This window comes from Drosophila yakuba, chromosome X (assembly GCF_016746365.2).
Source record: "Drosophila yakuba strain Tai18E2 chromosome X, Prin_Dyak_Tai18E2_2.1, whole genome shotgun sequence".
NCBI classification, from domain to species: Eukaryota; Metazoa; Arthropoda; class Insecta; order Diptera; family Drosophilidae; genus Drosophila; species Drosophila yakuba.
This window is the reverse complement of record NC_052526.2, coordinates 3,416,768-3,441,895: the sequence shown is the minus strand read 5'-3', so window position 1 is coordinate 3,441,895 and position 25,128 is coordinate 3,416,768. Positions and strand designations below refer to the sequence as shown.

Here is a 25,128-nt window from a genome sequence, read left to right as displayed (position 1 = left end):
CAACGTCTACCCACCCACACGATATATACACATAGTATATCTCAGGCATATTCATGTTTATTTTATGCCATTTGCCAGTCTGTGCAACCTGAAGCAAATATTTCCCCCTTGAAATCCCACTGGTTGCCCATTGAATTCTATAACCCGCTTTGTTTAAAAGGTAGAACATGGTCTTTGTTCTATTGTGTAAGCCAAGCGAATTATGGAATCTGAATGATTTTCTCATGATGGTTCGACAAAGGGACCACAAGGGAGGAAACTAAATGATCTTTGTTAACGTCGAGACATGATTGCATTAACTTATAAATTTTTAAAAATATCCCATTTTTTTTTTTTCGTATTCAGACCTGACCATATTTGTATATGGTTTAATTTAATTTTATCAAATTATCGTATTAATTTGTTAAACAGACCCTTGCATGCATTTGCCACACACTGTTTTTCTGCATGTGATGTTCTCTTTCGATTGTGATTACTCATTGGCCAAAAGCAAATTGTTCCATTTTTGCGTTTCGATTGCAATCAGTTGCTGGCATTCGAATCCGTGTCATATGCGTTCCATTTCGTTTCGTTTCGCTTGCACTTCGCACCTGCCTGGGCTCCGCTTCGAATCGCTTAATCAGCTCAAAATCATAAATGAGATTAACAAAAATTAATACTTTCCCTAGCCAGAAATCAGCAAGACAAACAAAGAGCAAAAAAGAAAAAAAAATATTAATTAAAACTTAACTGTCTTCTTCTACTTTTGTCTCCTCTCTCTTTCACTCTCACTCTCTATTACTCTCTCCCCTGCGCTCTCTCAATATCTCTCGTTCTGTGCTTCCCGCCACGCCTACCGTTCCCACACGTTCCACACTCATGATCGCTTTGTTCATTTCCATCGTTTCCCGCTTCTTGCTATTCTGATCGCCTATCGATAACTCAATTTAAATGCGCCTCATCGACACTCAAACACAACACAACTCTACACATCCACTGAAATAAAACATCAACAACTCCAAAAATAACAACCGTACAATAAACAACATAAAAATCAACATGAACAACGAAACAGTTCTACCAGGTGAAGCTCAATTTCTCGAATTCTCTGTACCTCTGTACCGTACCAGTATATCCAATAAATGTAACATACTATATATGTTTCCGTTCCACTGTTCATTACGTTTCGTTTCATTTTGTGTCTGTGCTTAACGTAGTTTGTTAAACATCAACGTGTACATAAATCATCATCCCCTCTCATTCATCGATTTGTGTTTTAATATATATTTATATAAATGTGTATATAAATACGTGTTATGTACTCATTTAAAGTCATTTCGCTCTTCATTTTTTTTTGTTTCGTTACACTTTGCTGGACCGCAAAACCGCAGCGATAAACCGCATAATCTTATTAACTCTGGGGAAAAAACCTGGGCGCAACCTCAAGGCCCCCGAAAAACCCCAACGTCAATCCCAGATTTTGCCTTTTCATTGGCTTTTCCTGGTCTCTCACCACATATCCCATTTCAACCCCGCATACTCCGTTCCTCACTCAATTTGTTCAATGTGTCATTTGGATAATTGAAGCGAAAGTTGTGTTCACAGCACCGAATAGCACCTTCCTAATTGCTCGCCTGGAGTATTTCCAATACGTTCTTAACTGTATACCATACCGTTGTTCTACATTCCTATTCTCCCTTGTCCTTCGAAAAATAAATATATTTCTGGTAACAAAAAAAAAAAAAAAAAAAAAAGGATAAATGAAAAAAGAAAAAATCAAGAGTTGAAAAGCTGCAAATATTTTTCGTGGCACCTTTGGGGCTGCCGGTTGCATTTTTATTATACATTCCGTGCACAGCTTTTTAATTGGGAAACTTCTCTGCCAGCAGTCGAGTAGGGTTGGGTTTCTGAGGGGCCTTTTCAGGGGCTTTAAGGGGTGTGAAAACCTTGTTGCATTGTTACTAGAGAGCCATGGCAACAACATTGGCGAACACTGGTTTTGACAATCCAACAAGTTGAGGCGATGGCTTAACAAGTTTTGTTTGGGCCCGGCCAAAAGCAGATGAGTGAAATTAAAGCGGATTGCAATTCCCACTCACCAGAAGTTGAACTTAACTGGATTACGCTCAGATATTTTGCACACTTTAATGCCAGCCATAAAGTGACTCTTCAGGCGATATTTTACTGGTCTGGTATTAAGCCAACTGGAAGTTTCAATTAGTGGGCTTGATGGTTTAAGCTGACTGCACTCTTGAGTGAAAAGTTTTCAGAACGAAAAGTGAAATATAGAAAGTACTAGATATGGGGTACACTTATACTTAAGTAGTCATTTTATATCTGGTACAAGAACTTAGTACCGAATCATTTGGATTCTTAAATTTAATATAAAAGTATCTGAGGCTATTTTCAGATCGAATTTTGGTTTGAAAGGTTTTGTTTATCAAATAAAAGCATTCAGTCATTTTACCATCATTATATATATCTACATACCTACTGTGTGAATTTTAGCCATAACTTAATCTTAGTCTTAACTTAACTTAATCATTACTAGCGTAGCCTAGCCTAGTATTAGTTTTAGTTAAATTTAGTTAAGTGTTAACCCCTAAACATTTGAAGCTAACCTCATGAATACCGGAATGCAATTGTTTGTTTCGTTTCATTTCGTTCCGTTCCATTCCGTTCCGTTGGAATTTGATTTTATGTTCGTTGATTGCCGTTATGCTGTTGCTGTTGCTGCATGTGTTACCTGTTATATCCCAAAATACGTACTACTACTACTACTACTACCGCCCCCAAAATATATATCAACATCAACTACAACAACAACTCTGACAACAATAATAATAAAAAAAACCTGAAACTCATGTTTAACCGTATGTATACCAAAATCAAATTGATTTTTTTTATAACCTGCACTCTCTGGCCCTTCTTTAATATATCCACCTGCTTAAACCTCTTTTTGCCTATCCCCAACTACTACATTCAATATCTATCCAAAACTCTATTTATATACTCGCATACACAAACACCCTTCCTTTCCGAGCTACCCTCACAAATGGACTAAGTCACCCAATCAAATTGGTAGAGGACAGCAAAAGTTACTTGACTAATTCCCCGCAGTTGTTCTGTTTCTCATTTCTCACGTGGCAGCTGCTGGACCACGTCCTTTTCAATCCAGCCCTATGGATATACACACCCGCCAATGTCCAGGCACGACTGTACTCCTACTTGGCCACCGAGTTCCTCTCGGACACGCAGATCTATAGCAATGTGAGGAGGGTCAGCACGGTCCTACAGACAGTGCACACCCTGAAGTACTACTACTGGGTGGTCAATCCGCGGGCTAAGAGCGGCATCATTCCCAAGGGACTGGGTAAGTTGTTGCACATACAACACTGCAAGTAATTAAACACGAAATTTTCATCTGTCTAGTACCTAGAAATGACCAAATGATTTTGTGTTTGTCTCCTTTTCCGCCAACAGATGGACCTCGTCCGGCTCAAAAGGACATTCTGGCCATCCGGGCCTACATCCTGCTGTTCCTGAAGCAGCTCATCATGATCGGCAATGGCGTGAAGGAGGACGAGCTGCAGAGCATACTCAACTATCTGACCACCATGCACGAGGTGTGTAATCGATTCCCTCTAAACCCGAATAACCCTTCCCCCTAAGCCGTTAATAGCCGCTATTTAATTGATTGACATCATGTTTTGCCCTCGTTTTGGTTTAACTTCCAGGACGAGAATCTGCATGACGTGCTGCAGATGCTCATCTCGCTGATGTCGGAGCATCCCAGCTCCATGGTACCTGCTTTTGATGTGAAGCACGGCGTGCGCAGCATCTTCAAGTTGCTGGCGGCCGAAAGTCAGTTGATTCGGTTGCAGGCCCTCAAACTACTGGGCTTCTTCCTTTCCCGCAGCACCCACAAGTGAGTACAGTGAAGACTGGAACGTTTTTACCCTACCACTGGTATTAACTGTTGTAATCTAACCCAAACTCTTACTATTTTCTTGTATTTTCCACCATCAGACGCAAGTACGATGTGATGTCGCCACACAATCTGTACACCCTCTTAGCGGAGCGACTGCTTCTCTATGAGGAATCGCTATCCCTGCCCACATACAATGTTCTTTACGAGATCATGACGGAGCACATCTCGCAGCAGATTCTGTACACACGGCACCCGGAACCAGAGAGTCACTACCGACTGGAGAATCCAAGTAAGTGCAGCTATTTATTTAATTGGTTTAGACTCCTCGAAAAAATGTGAATTTTAATATAAATTAAGAACAATACTTAAATACTTCATATATTCTAACGAGGACATTAATGTAATCAATACTTGTTGTTTTGTTTTTTTTTTAAATTTTTTTTCCTGTTTTAACCATTGATATCTTTTCCCATGCAGTGATCCTCAAGGTGGTGGCCACCCTGATCCGGCAATCAAAGCAAACGGAATCCCTGATCGACGTGAAAAAGCTGTTCCTGCAGGATATGACCCTGTTGTGCAATAGCAATCGGGAGAATCGGCGCACCGTGCTCCAGATGTCCGTGTGGCAGGAGTGGCTCATTGCGATGGCCTACATTCATCCAAAGAGCAGCGAAGAGCAGAAGATAAGCGACATGGTGTACTCTCTGTTCCGCATGCTGCTTCACCATGCCATCAAGCATGAATACGGCGGCTGGAGAGTTTGGGTTGACACCCTTGCAATCGTTCACTCCAAGGTGTCTTATGAGGAGTTTAAACTCCAGTTTGCCCAGATGTACGAGCACTACGAGCGCCAGCGAACGGATAATATCACCGATCCTGCCCTGCGTCAGGCTAGACCCATCAGCACGATCAGTGGTTGGGAGCGAGAGGAGCTGCATCAGCAGCAGAACGGTGGATCTGCTGCAGCAGTGGGTCCCAATCAAACGACAGCGGTCAAGGGAGCTGTTTCCATTGCCTCTCTGGAAGATGTGCCTCCGGTGGTTGAGGAAGAGGTGGAGGAACTGGAGCTCGAGGAAGTGGAGATCCAAGAGGGTCCCATAACCGAAGAAGCCGAACCGAAATCGGTGATAGCCAACATTTCCGACGTCTACAACGAGCAGCTCAAAACCAATGCCGCGTGCAATGGTAACTTGGAGGATGTCAAAGAGGAGGAGCTAGTCCAACAGCAAGTCAAAGACCTGGAGAAGCAACCAGAGCAATCCATTTCCTTGGAAGCACTCAGGGAAACCCTACAACTTGGTGATGACATGGATGTTGAGGAACTGGAGCTGGCTACCGCCAAGGATGCCCTCAATGCGGAACAGCACGTGGCGCGAGTTCTTCAGGCTTCCGAAGCGGCACTTAACGATTGCAAAATGGCAGTCGATGATGTTCTGCAGGAGTCATCCTCCGTCCTCAAGGACGAAGAGATCGAACTGGCCGTCAACGAGGTGGTTCAGGGTGTGCTCAACAATGAGAAGAAAACCCAATCCCAAGACAAGGATATCAAGGAACAGTCGGGCGAGCAGGATGCAAATGTTAGCTTGCTGAACAGCAAGAATCTGCTCAACAATAATAATAATAACAATAACAACAGTCCGAGTCCAACGCCCACAACAGCGACTGCGACTACGACGGCGGTGACGGAAGCGGAAACGGAGGTCAATGCCAATGAGATCGTGAGCAGCACAGAGGCGCCCAAGGCGGAAACGGAAACGAGCGTAACACCGGAAGTTGAAACCCCAGAAATGGCCAAGCCAAGCCCCATTGTCCCCAGCCCCGTATTAGCAACCAATAAAAAGACTGAAGATGCAGCCAACAAGCTGAACAACAACGAGAAGCTGGCAGAGATCAACGCCAGTCCCGAGCCATCCATTGTCGTGGAAACATCAGAAGCTGATCTTCTTCAGCTTTCCGATTGCGAAACCAAACCGAATAAGGACACCGAAGCGGAGGATTCCGTTGCGCTGGCTGTCAGAGATATTGTCGAGCAACTCATCGACAAGGTCATCGATGCCACGGAAGCGGAATCGGCTAGCGACACCAAAACGGAGACTAATAATAATGAGATACCCAAGGAGGAGAAACAGACTTCAGCGGAGCCCGAGGAAGTGGAAAGTCCAGAGAGTTTGGCTGCTGCCGCCGAGGAAATTGTCCAAGAGGTAGTGGAAGCAGCTCTCGTAATGGTCCAAGAGGAGAGCACTCCAGAGGAACCAGAAAAAAATGTAAAACCCCAAGAAAAGGAAAATGAGAAGGAAGAGTTTCTTTTGCAGCTGGAGCCAGCGTCTACCGAGGTTCAGGAACCAGCCATGGTAAAAGATCGAAAAAAACCAGAAGATCCAAAAGCCCAGGGCTCTTTGGAACCAAAGACCCCGAACCTTGAAGAACCTAAACCCAAGGAAACTGAGCAGCAAAAGTCCCTGGAGGTCGCCGAAGAACTACCTCAGAAACCGGAGGAGCAGGCTGTGGCCATTGTTAACCAAGTCCTGGACACTTTGGTGGACGATACCGTCAAGGCCGTGGCAGCGGAGCAAACCACTCAAACATCGCCAGCCCCCGAAGAGCAATCGCCGCAAATACTGGCCATGGAATCTCCAGCTACGTCGGCGCGGGTCAAACCCACTGAGGTGGATTCCACCACCCAGACTACGCCGAAGAACGAGGCCGGATCCAATCTATTGGTTGAGCAGGTGCAACAAGTGCTCCAGGAGGACGACGCCCAACAATCAGCTGGCATGACCATCGAAGATGAGGAGTACTCTAATCAGCATGCAGCAGCGGCAGTTGAAAATGCCAATAGCAGCCAATTGGAGGCCAATCATTATGGTCCCGGTAATCCAGAATCCAAGCAACAGCAACAGCGCACCAAATCAGGATCGACCCGACCCATGTTCAGTCCGGGTCCTACGCGTCCGCCCTTCCGGATACCGGAATTCAAGTGGTCCTACATCCATCAGCGACTGCTCAGCGATGTCCTCTTCTCTCTGGAAACGGACATTCAGGTGTGGCGCAGTCATTCAACCAAAAGCGTCCTGGACTTTGTCAACTCCAGCGAGAATGCCATTTTTGTGGTGAACACGGTGCATTTGATATCGCAACTAGCGGACAACCTGATTATCGCCTGTGGAGGATTGCTGCCTCTTCTGGCCAGCGCCACATCACCCAATGTAAGTGTTTAATCTAAAAATGTTTTAAAATTTGGCAGTTTAAATTCTGAATCGAATTCGTGATGTTATGGATCCAAAAATTTCCATATAAAATTGGTTTCAAAATGGTTCCTTATCTTTCCAACAGTCCGAATTGGATGTGCTGGAGCCCACGCAAGGCATGCCTTTGGAGGTGGCCGTGTCCTTTCTGCAGCGTCTGGTCAACATGGCGGATGTCCTGATCTTTGCCACATCCCTGAACTTCGGCGAGTTGGAGGCGGAGAAGAACATGTCCAGTGGCGGCATCCTGCGTCAGTGCCTGCGATTGGTTTGCACCTGTGCGGTGAGAAATTGCTTGGAGTGCAAGGAGCGTACGCGCTACAATGTGGGCGCTATGGCGAGAGATGTCCCGGGTGCAGCCCATTTGCAGGCCCTCATCCGCGGAGCTCAGGCATCGCCCAAGGTGAGACATATCCCCTCCTCCATTTTATCCCCATTGCCTTCTCTAAATCCGCCGTTTTGAACAGAACATTGTCGAGTCAATCACTGGTCAATTATCGCCTGTCAAGGATCCCGAGAAGCTGCTCCAGGACATGGACGTCAATCGCCTGCGCGCAGTCATTTATCGCGATGTGGTGAGTAAGACATTGCAACGATATAAATTTTTAGTTTTAACATTTTCTGCCGCAGCTTTATCCAAATATCTCTTATTTCATATTTTTCACTATTTCAGGAGGAGACCAAGCAAGCGCAGTTCCTGTCGCTGGCAATAGTGTACTTCATATCGGTGCTGATGGTGTCCAAGTATCGTGATATTCTGGAGCCTCCGGCAGAGCCCCAGATCCAGCGTCAATCGCCAGTGCTGCAACGCACGGCAGGCGGCGGTAAGTGACAACCAATTGATGCTAGGATCCCCCCCGATATAATCCCCTGTTTTGCCGGATATGCCATATATATATATAGTATATAATTATACTGTACCCATTACTAGAGATGCTACTTTGTGGGTCAGGGGAACCGAACTTCTGCCGGCGGCAGTCTTTCAGTTTCATTGTAATTTCGTGTTCCGTTCCGTATTGTTTTCTTCCACTTGTGTTCCTCGGTTGCGTTTCGTTATCGGTTCGATTTTCGTTTCTGTATCGTTTCGTTTCCGATTTGATTTATCTTCTCTTGCTGCACCAAAAACTTCACGCTCGTTTATAGTTTATACCTTTTGGCTCTGTTTTTGATTCGGCCGCTAGTTAACTGGATTTGTTTTCCTTAACCTATATATATATTTCCTATATATAGATATATATATATATAAATATTTATTGGTTTTATTGTTGTTTTACCAATTCGTTCTATTTCTCATCTCGGTTTCGGCTTGTTTCCGCATTTAGTTTTGTGTTATGTGTTTTTTGAACAGCTGAACAAAGGTTTTTTTTAATGGTAGATGCCACGCGATGAGAGTTTTTTATCAATCCACCTTAAAGCCTACGACCAACCACCCCACCAACCACCGCACTATAACCGCTGGACCCACCTTAATTCCCCTCTAGAACTGCTCCCATGTGCGTGTGTGTGTTTCCTTTCAAAAAGTAAATCACCTCTCCCACATAATTATTCCGTATACTGTTTCCCCTTCACCCACCAATCCATACCCAGCTCCTCTTTTACCACAATCTCTATATATATATATATATTCCGTATATATATGCATAAATTTAATCACTAGCTATTAAGAACACAAAAATATCTCATGTCTGTTCCATTTTTGGAGATACTATTCGGTTTTATGTTTCCTTTTCTTTGTTCCGTTTACCGATGATTTCATTTCACGCTGCTTTTTCGGATTTATTGTACAAAAACTACCATAAACTAAAATCAAAAAAAAAAAAAAAATGAATTTAAACGAAAAACTGATTATGAATCAACCAACGTATACCTCGCCATTGCCTCACAACCCGCCCTCTAATATGTGTGTAAATACCATAAACAAAAATGCAACTTTAGAAGCCGCCAGTGCGCGTCCTTTGTTCCCCCAATGGTCGCATCATGTTTACCCGCAATTCCTGCCCGAATCGCACCAGAATCACAACAGCAACATGCAACACCAGCAGCAGCAGCAGCAACAGCAACAGCAACACTACTACCAGCAACAGCAGCAACAGCAGGTTGCCCACAATCATAGCCATCATCACATGACTACCGCTTACTACCAACAGCAGCAACAGCAACAGCAGCAGCACCAGCAAGTTGTAGCAGGCCAGCAGCAACATTCGCCCACTCCTTTGGCCACACATTCGACCAGCTCCTCGGCCAGTTCCACGGCCACATCTCAGCCAGCGTCGAGTTCCTCGCTCTCCAGCTTGGCATCCCAAAGTCAGCAGCAATCTCATCGCCAGTTGCACAAGCAGCAACAGCAGCAGCAGCCACATTACCATCCACATCAGCCTCACTATGGATTGATCAACGGCCACCCGCAGCATCCACAGCTAAATGGTAAACATTATACCGAAAATGGATCGACAGCGGGATACCATCCGCATTCGCATCCACATCCGCATGGTTATATGCGAAATGGAGATGCATCCACTGTGCAGCAGAATGGTATTTCGGACTATCAGGCAGTGGGTCTGATGAATGGTCATGGCTCCGGTGGAACGGGCAATAACAATAACTCCAGTATAATGAACAACATGCGAAATCTGCGAAATGGCGGACCTAACTCATCATCTTCGCCACTGGGAAACCATCAAGGAATCCCAGGTGTTGCAACATCGGGAGCTGTTAATGCAAATGCTGCTGTTGGTGTTGGTGTTGGTGTTGGCATGAGCGGAGCCGTGGGTGTGGGCATGGGGGGCTTGGATGGAGGCGTGGCCTACAAGACGAGCGCCATTAATAATAATTACCGCTACAATGGACGCAACGCATCCGCTGGAACAGGTATCGCTCGTTCGACTGTCGTAGAGTTTATCTATTTAAAACTTCGCAAATCTGCCCAACTATCTATGTCGATCTGTATACTTTAATATGTATTCTATATGTCTGTACATCTTAGCTTAAATGCCATGTTCCACTGGAAAGTCATTATAAATTTGGTGAATGAGTAAATTAGGGCTCAGAATTAAAATTACAATGTATTTGAAATTTTGGATTTTAAATCGTTTTATTTTTTAAGATGACCATCCAAGTGGAACAAGGTTGTAGCTTTTTTATAAATTTAGCTGCTAGATTGTTGCTCACTTTATTGTCTTTCCTTGCGATTCGTTACAATTTGATAAGTTTTCTATTTTCATTTTTGTCGTTTCACTTGCCTTTCATTTCCTTGACTTTCTCTATTCGTAGATGTCTGTGTATTTATATAAACGATATATAGATATGTATAATAAAACACGTCCACATACAAAGACACACTGAAATGTACTGAGACATGAATTTATGTAAATATTCTAAGCCAACTCTTTGTAGTGATTTTTACCTATTCGTTGGATGTGCGAATGTGTGTTTATGAGTGTGGGTTTGTGTCTGTGTTGCGTACAAGCACACACTCATCCGCATTTTCTCTTAGTTTCGCTTTTAATTGGTTTCTCGAATATATTCATTCTCGCTTCAATTTAAAAGTTGAATTTTAAAAATCATAAATTTTCTCTCAGCTTTTTACTTTTATATAGCGTGAGCTCTGCAAACGTATTAAATAAATTCTTTTGCGCATTTACGCCTGCTCAATCACAGCAGTTTTCCTTAATAATTTTTCCCATTTCCCTTCGTTTACCAAGAGTTTTGATATATTTTTCTGCTGCACACTGCACCATCCATTTTGATTTGAAATTCGGAAAATTGTCAACCAACCAATCATACTTTCTAGCTTGAAAAATGTACATTTTGATGCTTGTTTTCGCATTTGTTGCGACCAACACTTAATTGCCTTATTGAGAAGGGTTTTTAATTGGGGTTCTGTCTTCATCTAACGTGTGTGGAAAATAGCAAAAACGATGTAATGGCTAGCCCAGACTATGGTATCCAAATATGCTTTCAAAAACTGCAATCTATCTTTGTAAAACTCGCACATGCACACAGTGACAGCTAGAAATTTTTTGACATGTTCAGGGCTCGTGGATGTTCCTCCTCTTTCTCTTTGTTCTCCGGCTGCTGCCTTTTTTCCTCGTCATTTTTGTGCTGTCAGCTGAAATTCATTTCATTTATCTTCATTTGCAATACACTTACACACTTCCAGACCATGCACACACACTCATAGGCAGAGCTGAAAGCTGGAGAACACCACCCACTTTCCCACCGGCAATGAAACATAATTCGTTAATTTTACATTTTATGAAAATGAATTACACGAAAATTATACAATTTGCCATTCATACACATTGCTCTGTGCCTGTGTGTCTGTGTATCTGTGTGAGTGGGCAAGTGTGAGTGCGCATAAAACATTTCGCAGACAGGCCATAAAACGGCATTCGGCACGCCTGCATTTTAAAAATTGTAAAAATTGCCATTGGACATGGTCAGGGAAAAGACCGTGGAAAAGAAAGCGGAGAAAGCACGAAAAAATTGGATGCCAGCTGCTGGCTTTTATTTTTACTTGAATTTCCAAAATACTCTGTAAATCGAAAAAGTACCACTTCAAGAACTGGCTATTTATACATGAGTAAATTAAATACCACAAAATAACATAATCATATTTAGTTTTGGATTATTTTGCCTTTATGGGGTCAGCTTTAAGGTAATAATCAAAGGACATTCCCTGGGCTGGGCATCCTTTCAACGCGACATGGCGGTGCAACAACAACATTTCCATTACGAAATTAATGGCAGCGACAAAAATGTAAATTAGTCTCACCGAAAAATACGAAAAACGAACTCACAACAGACTGGGAAAAACTTTCGGATAATTTATGAAGGGACAAGAGGGAAAAATAAAAAAAAAAAAATTTTTTAAAAAGTGGGAAAACAGTTTGTACAACTGTTGGAGCCGATAACACGCTCCGACTTCTGTACAAAAGTAATTTGTGAACAGCTCCCTTTGAACCTGTCTGAGTGTGCGTGTGTGTGGGTGTGAAATTGGTAGTAAGGGCGTGGCAGTGCATGAAAATAATTGCAAAATTAAACCGAAAAAAAATTATAAAAAAAGAGAAAATGAAATAAGGGAGTGAGGGAGAAAATCCGGGGTCACAAAAGTGTAGCATACTTAACAGGGCCCACGAAAGAGATGGTGCAAATGAATGGGGCTATAGACAGAGACAGAAAGCACGTGTCTTCCCGGGACAATCATAAATTTCAATTAAGCCAGATCAGGACATGGCCAACAGTTGAACAAGGTTAATTTGCGAATAAAAGCCAGATAGCCAAGTCCAGGAAAACGTAATACGTACAAATTATTAGCATTTGTCTGCACAGGCAAATGGGCGGCACTATGGAAATTTGGTGTTTCTGTATTTTCTAGATTTCAAAAAGATAATCCAAACGCAGGGCTCTTTTTTCGCTCCGCACTGATTATTTGTAAAATTAAGCTTAAAATATTTACAAGAATCCAAGGAAATATTCATATTTTTCTGCGCACAAATATGCTTATTCCTCTACAACACCTTTGTGTGTGTGTTTGAGCTTAAGTTTGTTTTACATTTTACGTTCTTCGTATATTATTTGATTTAAATTCTTCAGTTTGTTTACAGCTTCGTAAAGTAATTTCTACAGATTTCTACTCTAGTATTGTATTGTAACTGTAACAACAAATAACAAATTTCAGTAACAGTAAAATTCCAAAAACTCAAATGCTAATCTCTTATTATCGTTTCACTTTTTTGCGTCCATTTTTGTGCGTTTTTTCTCAGGTGGTCGCCAAATCCAGGACAGTGACTACGAAATAATTGTCGTCGATGAGAACAATCCATCGGTTTTGGCGGATAATGATTCACATTCCAGTGGACCACCATCCATTAAGGTGAGTTGATATTTCCCATTAAAACAAGCAATGAAAACAGAGTATTTTAAATTAAAAGAAAAGAACGTTTTAAAGTACGCAAGCAAATATTTTGCAAATTCTCTTTTAGACAAGTTTTGAAAGTGATTTCCCTTTATTAATATTACATTTCTCTAAAGTTTCAATTTTTTTTTTTGTTGAGATGTGTGAGTATGAGTGCGAGTTGCATGGGTGAGTGTGGTAAGATTATGTGTGTGAGTGTGGTAAGATTATGTTTGTGAGTGTGTGCATCCTTGATTAGACCTAATTCATAAGGAAAAAAAAACAACTATATTTCATTTGCATGCGCAACGAAACTAAATTATTTGTATGCAAATCAATCACAACGAAAAATGTCACAGGCCAACCAGACAACAACAATAGCAACTACAACTACTACAATAACAACAACAACAACAACAACCCATATTACCAACAACAACACTAAGACTACAACATCAAACGCTCCAACAGCTACAATTAAAATTCAGCAACAACCATTGTCACCACCAAAGCCGTTGGTGCCACAAAAATTGTCAAAGGTAAAAAGATCCCAAAAAGCTAGAAAAAAAAACAGATCAAAATCAGCAACAATTATTGCAACTGCAACGACAACAGCTTTTGACAGTCAGAAATTGAAAAAAAAAATATATAAAAAAATGTACCCACCCACTGCACCAATTTGATAACAAAAAGAAAACACACATACAGCTACAAATACATTTGACGCACTCAATAAACACCCCAAATTTCTGTACATTAAAAATGAAAACTCACATTTCGGTATCATTTTTCATTTTCTAGCCCATTTATTGCATTTTGATTTTATGTCTGTTTTTCGTACAACTTTAATTGCTGTCCCAAAATTCTGTTGCCTGTAGCCATTGTTTATCCATAGTACTTTTGTCTGTAATTTGGTTGCCAGTATTTTTCTCTCCTATTGACATTTTTCGAAGCGTTGCTAATCGCAATTAAATATCATAAATTTCGGTAGTATATTTCAATAAAAAATGCTTTTAAAAATATTAGTTGGCTTTTAAAAATATTAGTTGGCTTTTAAAAATCAGTTTATTTATTTTGTAGTAATAATAGTTGAAATGACCTTAACCCTAATCGAGGCTTTATGACATAAGCTAAATGTCAATCATTTTCGTAATGACTTATTCATTAATATTATCCAATCACTAATTTGCTTTGATTTGACATTTAAATATGTTACATTGATTTCTTGGCCATGAGCTTGCAATTAAGTTGGATCCATGTTTCATTTTGTAATCTCCACCAACAAATCAAGGCACTTAATGAGTCGCAAATGCACGCCCATCCACCCAAAGTGCTGATAAAACCACCTTGTGGCGCCTGAAAGTATGTATCGTTGTGTGTGTGAGTGCTTGTGATTTATCCCATTTGCGTTTGTATATGTTAATGTCTGCGTATGTCTTGTGCAATTAGTGATACATAGCTGTAAAACACACACTCTTACACCTAAACTCTCTCTCACATAGAGCACTTCTTAGCTTTTATCGCTTTTTTGGGGTAAACCCCGGAGAGCCCACCGTAAACCCCACACCACACCCGCACACCCTAATGAACTACTACTACACTCGCATTATTTATGCCCCACGCTCACACACTCACACACACCCAGTGATTAGCTGTCATTTGTGTGTGTGTGTGTGTGCGTGTGAGTGCTAAGTGCAATGCTACCTCTCTCTCGCTCTTAGGACAACCCCCCTTAATGAATGCGTGCATATATCACAGTTGACAAGATTGGAGACCCCGGAATGAGGCATTGGTTTTTGGTGGTGCGTGAGGGGATAGAGGAGTTGGAATTTTTGGGTGTTCAACTAGGGATACGGACACCGCAACACTCGTGAAATCGAGGGCAAACAAAGGCGATTGATTTCGTGTTGATGACAAGCTGATGCCACACGCAACAGCTGGTGTAGGCTTTGGGGTTTTCTGCAGGTCCAAAACCACCCTGAAAACCCCTCAAAATCGCCCCATAAAAGTACGTATGGTACTCCCTTGAGCGGACGCAATACGGACAAACGGACACTCGTTGGTGTCTGACAGCTGACATTTGTCAAACGCTTAACAAAATTTGTCATAAGCCACGCGTGTTTCATTCCGCATCGTTCCATTTCGGTGCGTTCCATTTCGCCTGCCTAATGTCCTATATTCTACCAAAATCAGTGGATTTGAGTGAATCTGGACTACTTTTATGCAAATCACTTGACAAACTGTCGCCACCATGGACGCCGATGAGTGACAGTTGTTGAATAAACAGGGGAAACAGAAGGGGAATTTTGGGTGGCAAAACAGGATAGCGAACGGATAGGCATTGGGGGTTAGGTAACGATCCCGGTTCGAGTTGATGACAATTGCATGTGTTGACAAAACGGACGGACGGGGCAGTGCTGCTTGGGAATTTTGATTTATAGTCCAATGTGCATAATTAATGTGCAAATGATAGGCATACATCAAGACCCTCGCAAACACTGCTCACATCAGATCGCCCACACGCACAAGCGAAAGAGTGAGGTAGCAAGAGTTGGTCTGCACTGAAATTAGTATAGCCATGAAGTTAAGAAAATTCTATATAAAAACGATGGCACTTGAATCCTTTGAGTTACTTGTTCTACTTTGTTAAAAAGTAAATATACCTACAAGTATATTTTACTTTACTTGCACTTTGAAAACAATTTTAAACTTTTCGAAACTTCATTGCCGTACTAGTACATTTTTTTGCCAAGTGTAGTAGAGGGAAACCCACGTCCGAAATTGGGAACCCATTTGATTGCTCTTCTACCGAAGTCCATGCATATTTTGATTGCCTACTTATTTTCATATCTCCTTTCCCCCTCAAAAAAAAAAAATATATAAATAAATCCCAGAGCGTGGACTCGGATGTGGGCTCCCTGAACATGAACTCCACGGAAAACGAAGTGCCCGAGGTGGAGTCATCCAGCGAGATCCTAATCGATGATCACAAACCGAGTCACTCGAACGACGAAAGCTGGACGGATGTGAATCTCAACGAGGATGCCGCCGTTCAGGCGGCAAGTGCCGGAATAGTTGTGGGTTTGGTCGATAACGGAGGTAACGTTATAGCCGACAAACATGATCCGTCGCATCACAACCAACAACAACAGCAGCAGCAGGCGGGGATTATGGGTCAGCAGCAGCAGCATGGATCACTTGGTCAGTCGGAGCGGGGTGACAAGCCCGATTCGGAGATTTCGGTGGTGCGAGTGCCTGATGGCTACGGTGGCGCTGGATCCAGTGGCGTGAATTCCGGACAAGGTCAGGGCGTTCCATCCAATCAGCGTCCTCGTCCCGAGGAGTTGCCCATGAAGGCGCCCGCCTTGGTGGCCCAGTTGCCGCTCACCACACCTTCGCGGGAGGCCAGTCTCACCCAGAAACTGGAAATCGCCTTGGGACCAGTGTGTCCGCTGCTCCGTGAAATCATGGTGGATTTTGCTCCGTTCCTTTCCAAAACCCTAGTCGGCTCCCATGGCCAGGAATTGCTGATGGAGGGCAAGGGTCTGACGACCTTCAAGAACTCGCATTCCGTGGTGGAGCTGGTAATGTTGCTTTGCTCCCAGGAGTGGCAAAACAGCCTGCAGAAGCACGCAGGATTGGCCTTCATAGAGCTAATCAATGAGGGTCGCCTGCTGTCGCATGCTATGAAGGATCACATTGTGCGAGTGGCCAATGAGGCGGAGTTCATCCTCAATAGAATGCGAGCGGACGATGTCCTCAAACATGCCGACTTTGAATCGCAATGTGCACAAACCCTTTTGGAGCGCAGAGAGGAGGAGCGAATGTGCGATCACTTGATAACCGCCGCACGTCGCAGGGACAATGTGATCGCCAGCCGCCTGCTAGAGAAGGTGCGAAACATCATGTGTAATCGCCACGGAGCCTGGGGCGATTCCAGCTCCACATCCAGTGGTGGCGCCATCGTTGGAGCGGTGCAAAAAAGTCCCTACTGGAAGCTGGATGCCTGGGAAGACGATGCCAGACGTCGGAAACGAATGGTGCAGAATCCGCGCGGATCTTCGCATCCACAGGCCACTCTAAAGGCGGCTTTGGAAAATGGTGGACCCGAAGATGCCATCCTGCAGACCCGCGACGAGTTCCACACCCAAATAGCCGTCTCGCGGTCTCATCCATCGGGTCAGCATAATGGTGAGCTACTGGACGATGCCGAGCTCTTGATTGAAGATCGAGAGTTGGATCTGGATCTCACGGGTCCCGTCAACATCAGCACCAAGGCGAGATTGATAGCCCCCGGACTGGTGGCACCCGGTACCGTCTCAATAACCAGCACTGAAATGTTCTTTGAGGTGGATGAGGAGCATCCCGAGTTCCAAAAGATCGATGGCGAAGTTCTAAAGTACTGCGACCATTTGCACGGCAAGTGGTACTTCTCCGAAGTGAGGGCCATCTTCTCGAGGCGTTATCTCCTTCAAAATGTGGCTCTCGAGATCTTTTTGGCCAGCCGTACGTCTATACTGTTTGCCTTTCCCGATCAGCATACAGTCAAGAAGGTAATCAAGGCCCTGCCCCGTGTGGGAGTGGGCATCAAGTATGGGATACCGCAAACGAGGAGAGCATCAATGATGTCGCCCCGCCAACTGATGCGCAATTCGAACATGACCCAAAAGTGGCAGCGTCGCGAGATTAGCAATTTTGAGTATCTAATGTTCCTGAACACGATTGCCGGCCGGACGTACAACGACCTAAATCAGTATCCCATTTTTCCGTGGGTGCTGACCAACTACGAGTCCAAGGATTTGGACCTCAGCCTGCCGTCGAACTACAGAGATCTGTCGAAACCGATTGGCGCACTAAATCCATCGCGCAGAGCCTATTTCGAGGAGCGTTACGAGAGCTGGGACAGTGACACAATACCGCCCTTCCACTATGGCACGCATTATTCCACGGCAGCATTTACGCTAAACTGGTTGGTGCGCGTAGAACCGTTTACCACCATGTTCCTGGCCCTGCAGGGCGGCAAGTTTGATTATCCGGACAGGCTGTTCAGCTCGGTGTCGTTGTCGTGGAAGAACTGCCAGCGTGATACGTCCGATGTGAAGGAACTGATACCAGAGTGGTATTTCCTGCCCGAAATGTTTTACAATTCATCGGGCTATCGGCTGGGTCATCGCGAGGATGGTGCCCTCGTGGATGACATCGAATTACCACCCTGGGCCAAGAGCCCCGAGGAATTCGTGCGCATTAACCGCATGGCACTGGAGTCGGAGTTCGTGTCCTGCCAGCTACACCAGTGGATCGATCTTATCTTTGGTTACAAGCAACGCGGTCCCGAGGCTATTAGGGCAACCAATGTGTTCTACTACTTGACATATGAGGGCAGCGTCGACTTGGATGGCGTCTTAGATCCGGTGATGCGCGAAGCGGTCGAGAATCAAATCCGCAACTTTGGCCAAACCCCCAGTCAACTGCTGATGGAACCACATCCGCCGCGCAGCTCTGCGATGCATCTATCGCCTATGATGTTCAGTGCGATGCCTGAGGATCTCTGCCAGATGCTCAAGTTCTATCAGAACTCACCAGTCATTCACATTTCGGCCAACACCTATCCGCAACTGTCGTTGCCATCGGTGGTCACGGTAACGGCGGGTCATCAGTTTGCGGTGAATCGATGGAACTGCAACTACACTGCCTCCGTCCAGAGTCCCAGCTACGCCGAATCGCCCCAATCACCGGGATCCAATCAACCACTGACCATCGATCCGGTTCTGGGTGAGTTAAAGTAGGTCAAAAGCCTTTTTGACAAGGTGTTACCGATTAATTGTCTTCCTTAGCTGTTCATGGCACCAACAACAATAGCAATGCGGCTAGCCGACGTCATTTGGGCGATAACTTTAGCCAGATGCTCAAGATACGCTCCAACTGCTTTGTTACCACAGTAGACAGTCGATTCCTAATCGCCTGCGGATTCTGGGACAACAGTTTCCGGGTTTTTGCCACCGAAACGGGTGAGTTGCGATTTGCAGATTACGCTCTATTCGTTTACTTTTATTTGAGCAACTAACTTAGAAAGCTACTTCATAACATCCACATTTTTGAATTTGTTTGTATTGTTACAGCGAAAATCGTGCAGATTGTATTCGGTCACTTTGGCGTGGTGACGTGCATGGCTCGTTCCGAGTGCAACATCACCTCAGACTGCTACATCGCCTCCGGATCGGCAGACTGCACGGTGCTCCTGTGGCACTGGAATGCCCGAACTCAGAGCATTGTGGGCGAGGGCGATGTGCCCACACCTCGGGCCACCTTGACGGGTCACGAACAGGCGGTGACATCGGTGGTGATTAGTGCCGAGTTGGGTCTAGTTGTCTCTGGATCATCAAGTAAGTATTTCTATTGTGAATAAGGGAAAGAAGGGCACCAACGGGTAATCTCTTTGCAGATGGACCCGTACTTATCCATACCACTTTTGGCGACCTACTGCGCTCGCTGGATCCACCCGCGGAGTTCCATTCCCCGGAACTGATAACCATGTCCCGCGAGGGATTCATTGTCATCAACTACGATAAGGGCAATGTGGCCGCCTACACCATCAATGGCAAGAAACTGCGCCACGAGACGCACAACGACAATCTACAGGTTAGTTCTTTTCTATGCCAATTTATTCTGTGGTGAGAAGCTTAAATGTATAACTAAATATTTTCCAAATAGGTCTATTCAATCAATAAAAAAAAATACATTTAAATTCTTGCTACTTTCAGTGCATGCTACTTTCGCGCGATGGTGAATACCTGATGACCGCCGGTGATCGCGGCATCGTGGAGGTGTGGCGCACCTTCAACCTAGCACCACTTTATGCCTTCCCCGCCTGCAACGCGGGCATTCGATCCTTGGCTCTCACCCACGATCAGAAGTAAGTGAATTGGAACAGTCTCTTGAAACTCATTCGATTCCCATTCACCCAATATAATACATTATCGGGGGTTAATTGTTTAAGAGGTTTATTCAAAAGCGGTTTAATTGGCTTAAACTCCGTAGTCCCTTCACTCTCTTACCCTTATTCCGCTCTCTTCTTCTTTTCTCTCTAATGTAGATACCTTCTGGCCGGACTTTCGACGGGCTCGATCATAGTATTCCACATCGACTTCAACCGCTGGCACCACGAGTACCAGCAGCGCTACTAAGTTTGGACACTTGAACATTCCAATAGCCAGTTAACAGAGGCCAAGGAAGCGGAAGCGACAAGTGACACAGAAACAGAAACGGAAATAAAATATAAAAACGATCGCAAAGCAACTACATAGTACTTACGAAAAAAACAAAAAAAAACGGCGCAAGGAGAGCGAATCGGTTTTTTTTCTATACAGACCTTTACAACTCTAGGCTAGTAAGCAAAACTATGTTTTTTTTTTGTCTAGTATTAATTGTGCATTAGTGTGTGTTTGGCCCATGAAAGCCAGTGAAAAAAGAGAACGGAACAGAAGATGCGAGGATTTTTTTTACTAGAGTTAACGAAATGTATGTTAAGTTATGGCAAAATGGAGGAGGACAGAAGCAAATGCAAAGGCAACGGCAAAACCAGTAGAACGTGATGGAGGAGGAGAAAGAAGTTGGCGGCTTAAGTAAGTAGTTGAAATAAGACAAATGAAGTTAGTGTTTATAAAACGCAATAAGCAGTTAATAAATCTAAACCTAAAGCTAATTCCACATGCAATATAATACCAACGTAGCAAAAGTTCTCATAAAAATTTAAAGAAAATAAAACGAAACGCTGCGCAACGCAAAAGTAAAGGGAAAAAATAATGAAACTAAGCGGCCAAAAAAGGAGAAAATGGTAGAGAAAGCAGAAAGCCAATTTTTAATTATAGCATTAGTTCTTTGTGACACACAAACACAGACAATTCATAAACAGAGAGAGAGACAACCACACACAAGGTAACCAAGCAAGGACAATGCCAAGGCAATAAAGCTGATAAATGGAGCGTAAAGAGGAGGGCAAAAGAAACAGGAAACGGAAGAGATGCAAACAGCGGATACGAGATATTTTAGTACACACACGCATATGTATTTGTAGCTAAACTAACACACTCAACTTAACTCCAAAAAGCGCTAACTAAAATCTAAACAACAACCTAAATTATCAACACTGCTGAGAGCCACAGAAAATAATAAATATACAAAAAGAAACAAACAAGCATATAAAAAAAAAAATTTATATACATATATATCCGCCAACGGAAGCGGAATATGCAGAACTTATCCAAGCGAAAGTCGGCGATTTCGTTTTTCGTTCTCGTTCCACAAATATCACGCATACGCCATGCTGCACAGCACGCTAATTTCGAAACGGGAGCGAAAACAAATAAATACAATCGATATAAAAATATGGTCTATGCATATATTTGTTTTTTGTACTTTTTATTGTGTATTTTTTATCCTTTTCAGTTGTTTGTTCTTTGGTATTCTTTTAGGCTCTATGCATTAAGTAAAAGTGAGAAAATTTTCAATTGCGTCCAAAAATTAGCCTACTAGCCCCTTAATGTCAAGACCCCCAGCAAAATACAAAATTGGCTTCCTCGAAACAAAACCAATCAATGTACGTCCAGGCTGCGGTGTTATATATATGTACATATATATCGATATATATACATATATTGACCGCAGATTCTGCCTTTGATTTTCCCAAGCGATTTGCAAACCAAAAAAGAATTCAAAAACCAAACCATCCATCCATGGCGCACCACTCTGGCACTTACCGATTAGATTTGTATATAAAAACGAGAGCTAAGGCAATTATTATAACCACTATACTTCAAGTATATATAGAGTTTACGGCTAGAAACGAACACATTCGGTTGTAAAAGCGCAATAGCGATACAAATTGAATCAAGTCCAGCTAAAAGAAACCCTCCCCCCAAACAAAAATTGGAACCCAAATATTTAGGTATCGTAAATGTAGGTATATGTTGTGCGGGGCTGGAGATTAATCCAGTTTTCCAAGTGTTAAACTATAAAGAAACAGCTCTATTGTTGTGTCTTGTCCGATTAGATTTTGTGCTCGAAGAAAATAAAGTAAAACAGCTGATTTTCGATTTATTCGCATCCATCCCTGTGTACGTGTTTTTCCTAAGGATTTAAACATTCCACATTTATTCACTTATTTACAAAAAAAAACTTAATTCGCTTTCAGTACAGACTCGATTTTTCCACTCTCTGTGTGTACATATTTAAGAAGCATCATGCAAATAGCAGCTAAAACGACATAAAAAACGAAAAACAAGAACCCCGGCAAATTCAAAAATTAAATAAACATTTAATAATAGTACACGCGAAAGGCAAACAGTTCGTTTAACGTTTTTTTTTTTTTTGGTTTGTTTTTTGTCCGCGAGAGCTAATTAAATATACTGGTGCAAAACGAAGGTGTCGAATAAAATTTACAACTATTAGAAATTTAAATGTTGTACATACATCCATGGAGAACTGTCCTAAGAGTAATGTATTTTTAAAGCCCAATACAAAAACCAGAAGCGAAGCATTCGAACGGAAAGGAAGGTCGAAAGGAATTCAAATCAAATCAAATTAAAGGAAACGCAATCAAGCGAAAGCGGAAAACTTGAGCTCGATAAAAAAGTCGAGGCGGAAAACTCTTAATCTCAGAGCAGTAACTACAATTTTTTTTATGCACACTGCAGTGTGTATCTATATACATAATGGGATAAAAAGTTTAGACATTAACTGAAATGATACCGAATATTTGAATATTAACTGCGGACGCCAACAATTTTTAATTACGCACTTTTTATAGAACTTAGCGAGAATGACAAGTTGGAGACGGTAGTCGTATTAAATATAACATAAATATAAATAAATTACATAACGTTTTTATTAACAAAAACAAAACAACAAAAATGGCTGACAATTTTAAATTTATACAAAACGAAAACTTTACAAAATGTCAAGTTATAAATGAAGGAAAAATACAAAAAAAGCAAAAATAAAAAACGAACAAAAGATATTTAAGAATTTACTCATGCACGGGCAAGAATTATTTCATATAATTATTTACACAGGCGGAGGTAGGCATTTTAAAATTAGAGAATAAACCCGAAAATCGCAGGCAAAGTTAAAGCTAAAAGACAGGCACACAATACACAAAGACACACAGACACACGTAAACTGACACACACTCAAACGAAATCGAAATATATATAGATATACATGTGTGTATATATTTTGTCAACATTGTTAAATAGCAGACTAACAAACAAATGAGAGCCAAAAACAACAATTTAATCTATTCAGCAGCAGCAACAAAAGCAAAAGACAGCAAAATACGAAATACAAAATACAAAGTACTAATAAAAATTACAAATTACAAAATGCAAAATACAAAATACATAAAGAGATAAAGCTACGAAATAAATGTTCATTAATATTGCTAAACAAAAACCAATTATATATATAGATATATATAAATAAAAAGTTTTTTTTTTTGCAAAATGCGTGCGTTGAAATTGACAAAAGCAAGCGAAAATTATTAAACATTAAATAATAAACAAAGGCGGGAAAAGATAAAGCGAAAAGCGATGTAGCAGAAGCAGAAAAGAGAGGTCAAAAGGTTAGCTAGCGAGGGGCGAAGGGCAAACAATTTATGCATATTAAAATTAAATTTAAAATACGCTACAATTCTAACGAAATAAGTTTACACACGATGAACACAACACACTCACACCTCATTCCCCCTTCCCCTCCCCCTATAAAAAGGAAAACGTACACAAATAATAATAATTAAACAGAAATAAAAATTAAATTGCATGGAAGTAATTAAAGGTCGCGCGTTGAAAAAGCGTTGAAGAAAAAATTTCAAATTAAGTGTAAGCTACAAATTTAACAAGCGAAAGTGAGCAAGCATTAAAAAAAAGTAACAAAAACTAAACCGAAACAAACCAAATTATTATGTTCAATAAAGAAAATCGAAAAATGAAAAAGAAAACCAGAAGAGTAAAAAATACAAAATAAAACCAAACAAAAACAATGAAATCATACAAAAAAAAACACCAAATTTGTTTTCTATTTTGGTGGGGAAAGTCAATTCATCTTGGCCAAAATCCTCTTTTTTCAGCTTTGACCTACTTTTCCCATTTCTGCTCACTTGCAATAATTTAATTTTCCCAACAATTGAACAGCCAGAAAGGAAAATCCTAGCCAGCCAGCAAAGAAAAAAAGGGGGCAAATGGAAAACCGAGACAACAATTCCATGGGCTAAGCAATTAAAGCGCCTCGTTCGCGTTCCTTGGCTTCTTTTTTCCTTTTTGCACGCTCCAATTGCGTTTCCAGTTGCAGTTGCACGAGAAAAGCAGAAAAGCCGGGCGGAAAAAGTGGCAGGGAAGAGCGCAGAAAAACGCAGGTAGATAAAGGAAAAGCAGGGCCAAAAAGAAAAGGTGAGTGCCAGGCGCTAAGGACAACTTTTGGGGGCAGCTGTCTAAACACGGAAAATGCATCAAATTGCAACAGCAGTAGCAGCAGCAGCCGCCATCTACGTTGTCATCAAAAGTCATATCTCTTTCATATTATTCAAGTTATACCCACCGACACAGCTTCTTTTCCTTCCGCACCCCCTCCCCTCACCGCTGTGAGCTTTCTGGAGCGTGTAATATCCGTTTCCTGCATTTCCGGTTGCTGGCAACAACAACAACAACAGCAATAACAACACGAAGAGCAGACCCAGCAACGCACAGGACGAAGTGGCGACGGGAGTTGCCTGAAAATTGCTAGCGGAAATGCTGCAAAATTAACGAGCAACGCGGTTAGAGAGGCAACACCACGACATCCAGCACCCAGCATCCATGGATCCTGCTATCCTGGCATCCAGGTGGCAGTCAACAGGCACCATTTGCTATTTGCCAGCACTAAAAACCAGGACTAAAACCAAGCCAAAGTAAAAGCAAACAATTATGCACCGACTGCCACCAAATGGGTGTGTGATTTTTCACACTCCCACCTTCCAAGCTGTTCATAATTGCAGATGAGCTCCCACATATACCAAGTTTTATATTTACTATATTATACTGATGCTA

The 25,128-nt window shown here is 42.4% G+C and overlaps 1 protein-coding gene across 15 annotated transcripts in view; it reads left to right on the top strand.

Annotated features, from left to right (window-relative positions):
* Positions 1-24,024, top strand: part of LOC6524172 (neurobeachin) — a 164,476-nt gene extending 140,452 nt beyond the window's left edge. For 3 of the 15 annotated variants that reach the window (XM_039370270.1, XM_039370264.1, XM_039370283.2), the window contains 17 exons: positions 3,100-3,352; positions 3,463-3,605; positions 3,717-3,907; positions 4,009-4,199; positions 4,388-7,116; positions 7,244-7,558; positions 7,623-7,730; positions 7,829-7,979; positions 9,091-10,023; positions 12,921-13,030; positions 13,411-13,590; positions 15,946-18,823; positions 18,886-19,059; positions 19,171-19,434; positions 19,494-19,690; positions 19,813-19,964; positions 20,145-24,024. In XM_039370270.1, the coding sequence (XP_039226204.1) occupies positions 3,100-3,352; positions 3,463-3,605; positions 3,717-3,907; positions 4,009-4,199; positions 4,388-7,116; positions 7,244-7,558; positions 7,623-7,730; positions 7,829-7,979; positions 9,091-10,023; positions 12,921-13,030; positions 13,411-13,590; positions 15,946-18,823; positions 18,886-19,059; positions 19,171-19,434; positions 19,494-19,690; positions 19,813-19,964; positions 20,145-20,235 (9,060 nt within the window). In that variant the 3' untranslated portion in view covers positions 20,236-24,024. Of the gene's footprint in view, positions 1-1,054; positions 1,064-3,099; positions 3,353-3,462; positions 3,606-3,716; positions 3,908-4,008; positions 4,200-4,387; positions 7,117-7,243; positions 7,559-7,622; positions 7,731-7,828; positions 7,980-9,090; positions 10,024-12,920; positions 13,031-13,410; positions 13,591-15,945; positions 18,824-18,885; positions 19,060-19,170; positions 19,435-19,493; positions 19,691-19,812; positions 19,965-20,144 lie in introns of all 15 variants that reach the window. The other 12 variants (XM_039370308.2, XM_039370311.2, XM_039370302.2 and 9 more) reach the window with 7 other exon arrangements.
* The last annotated feature ends 1,104 nt before the right edge of the window (positions 24,025-25,128 follow it).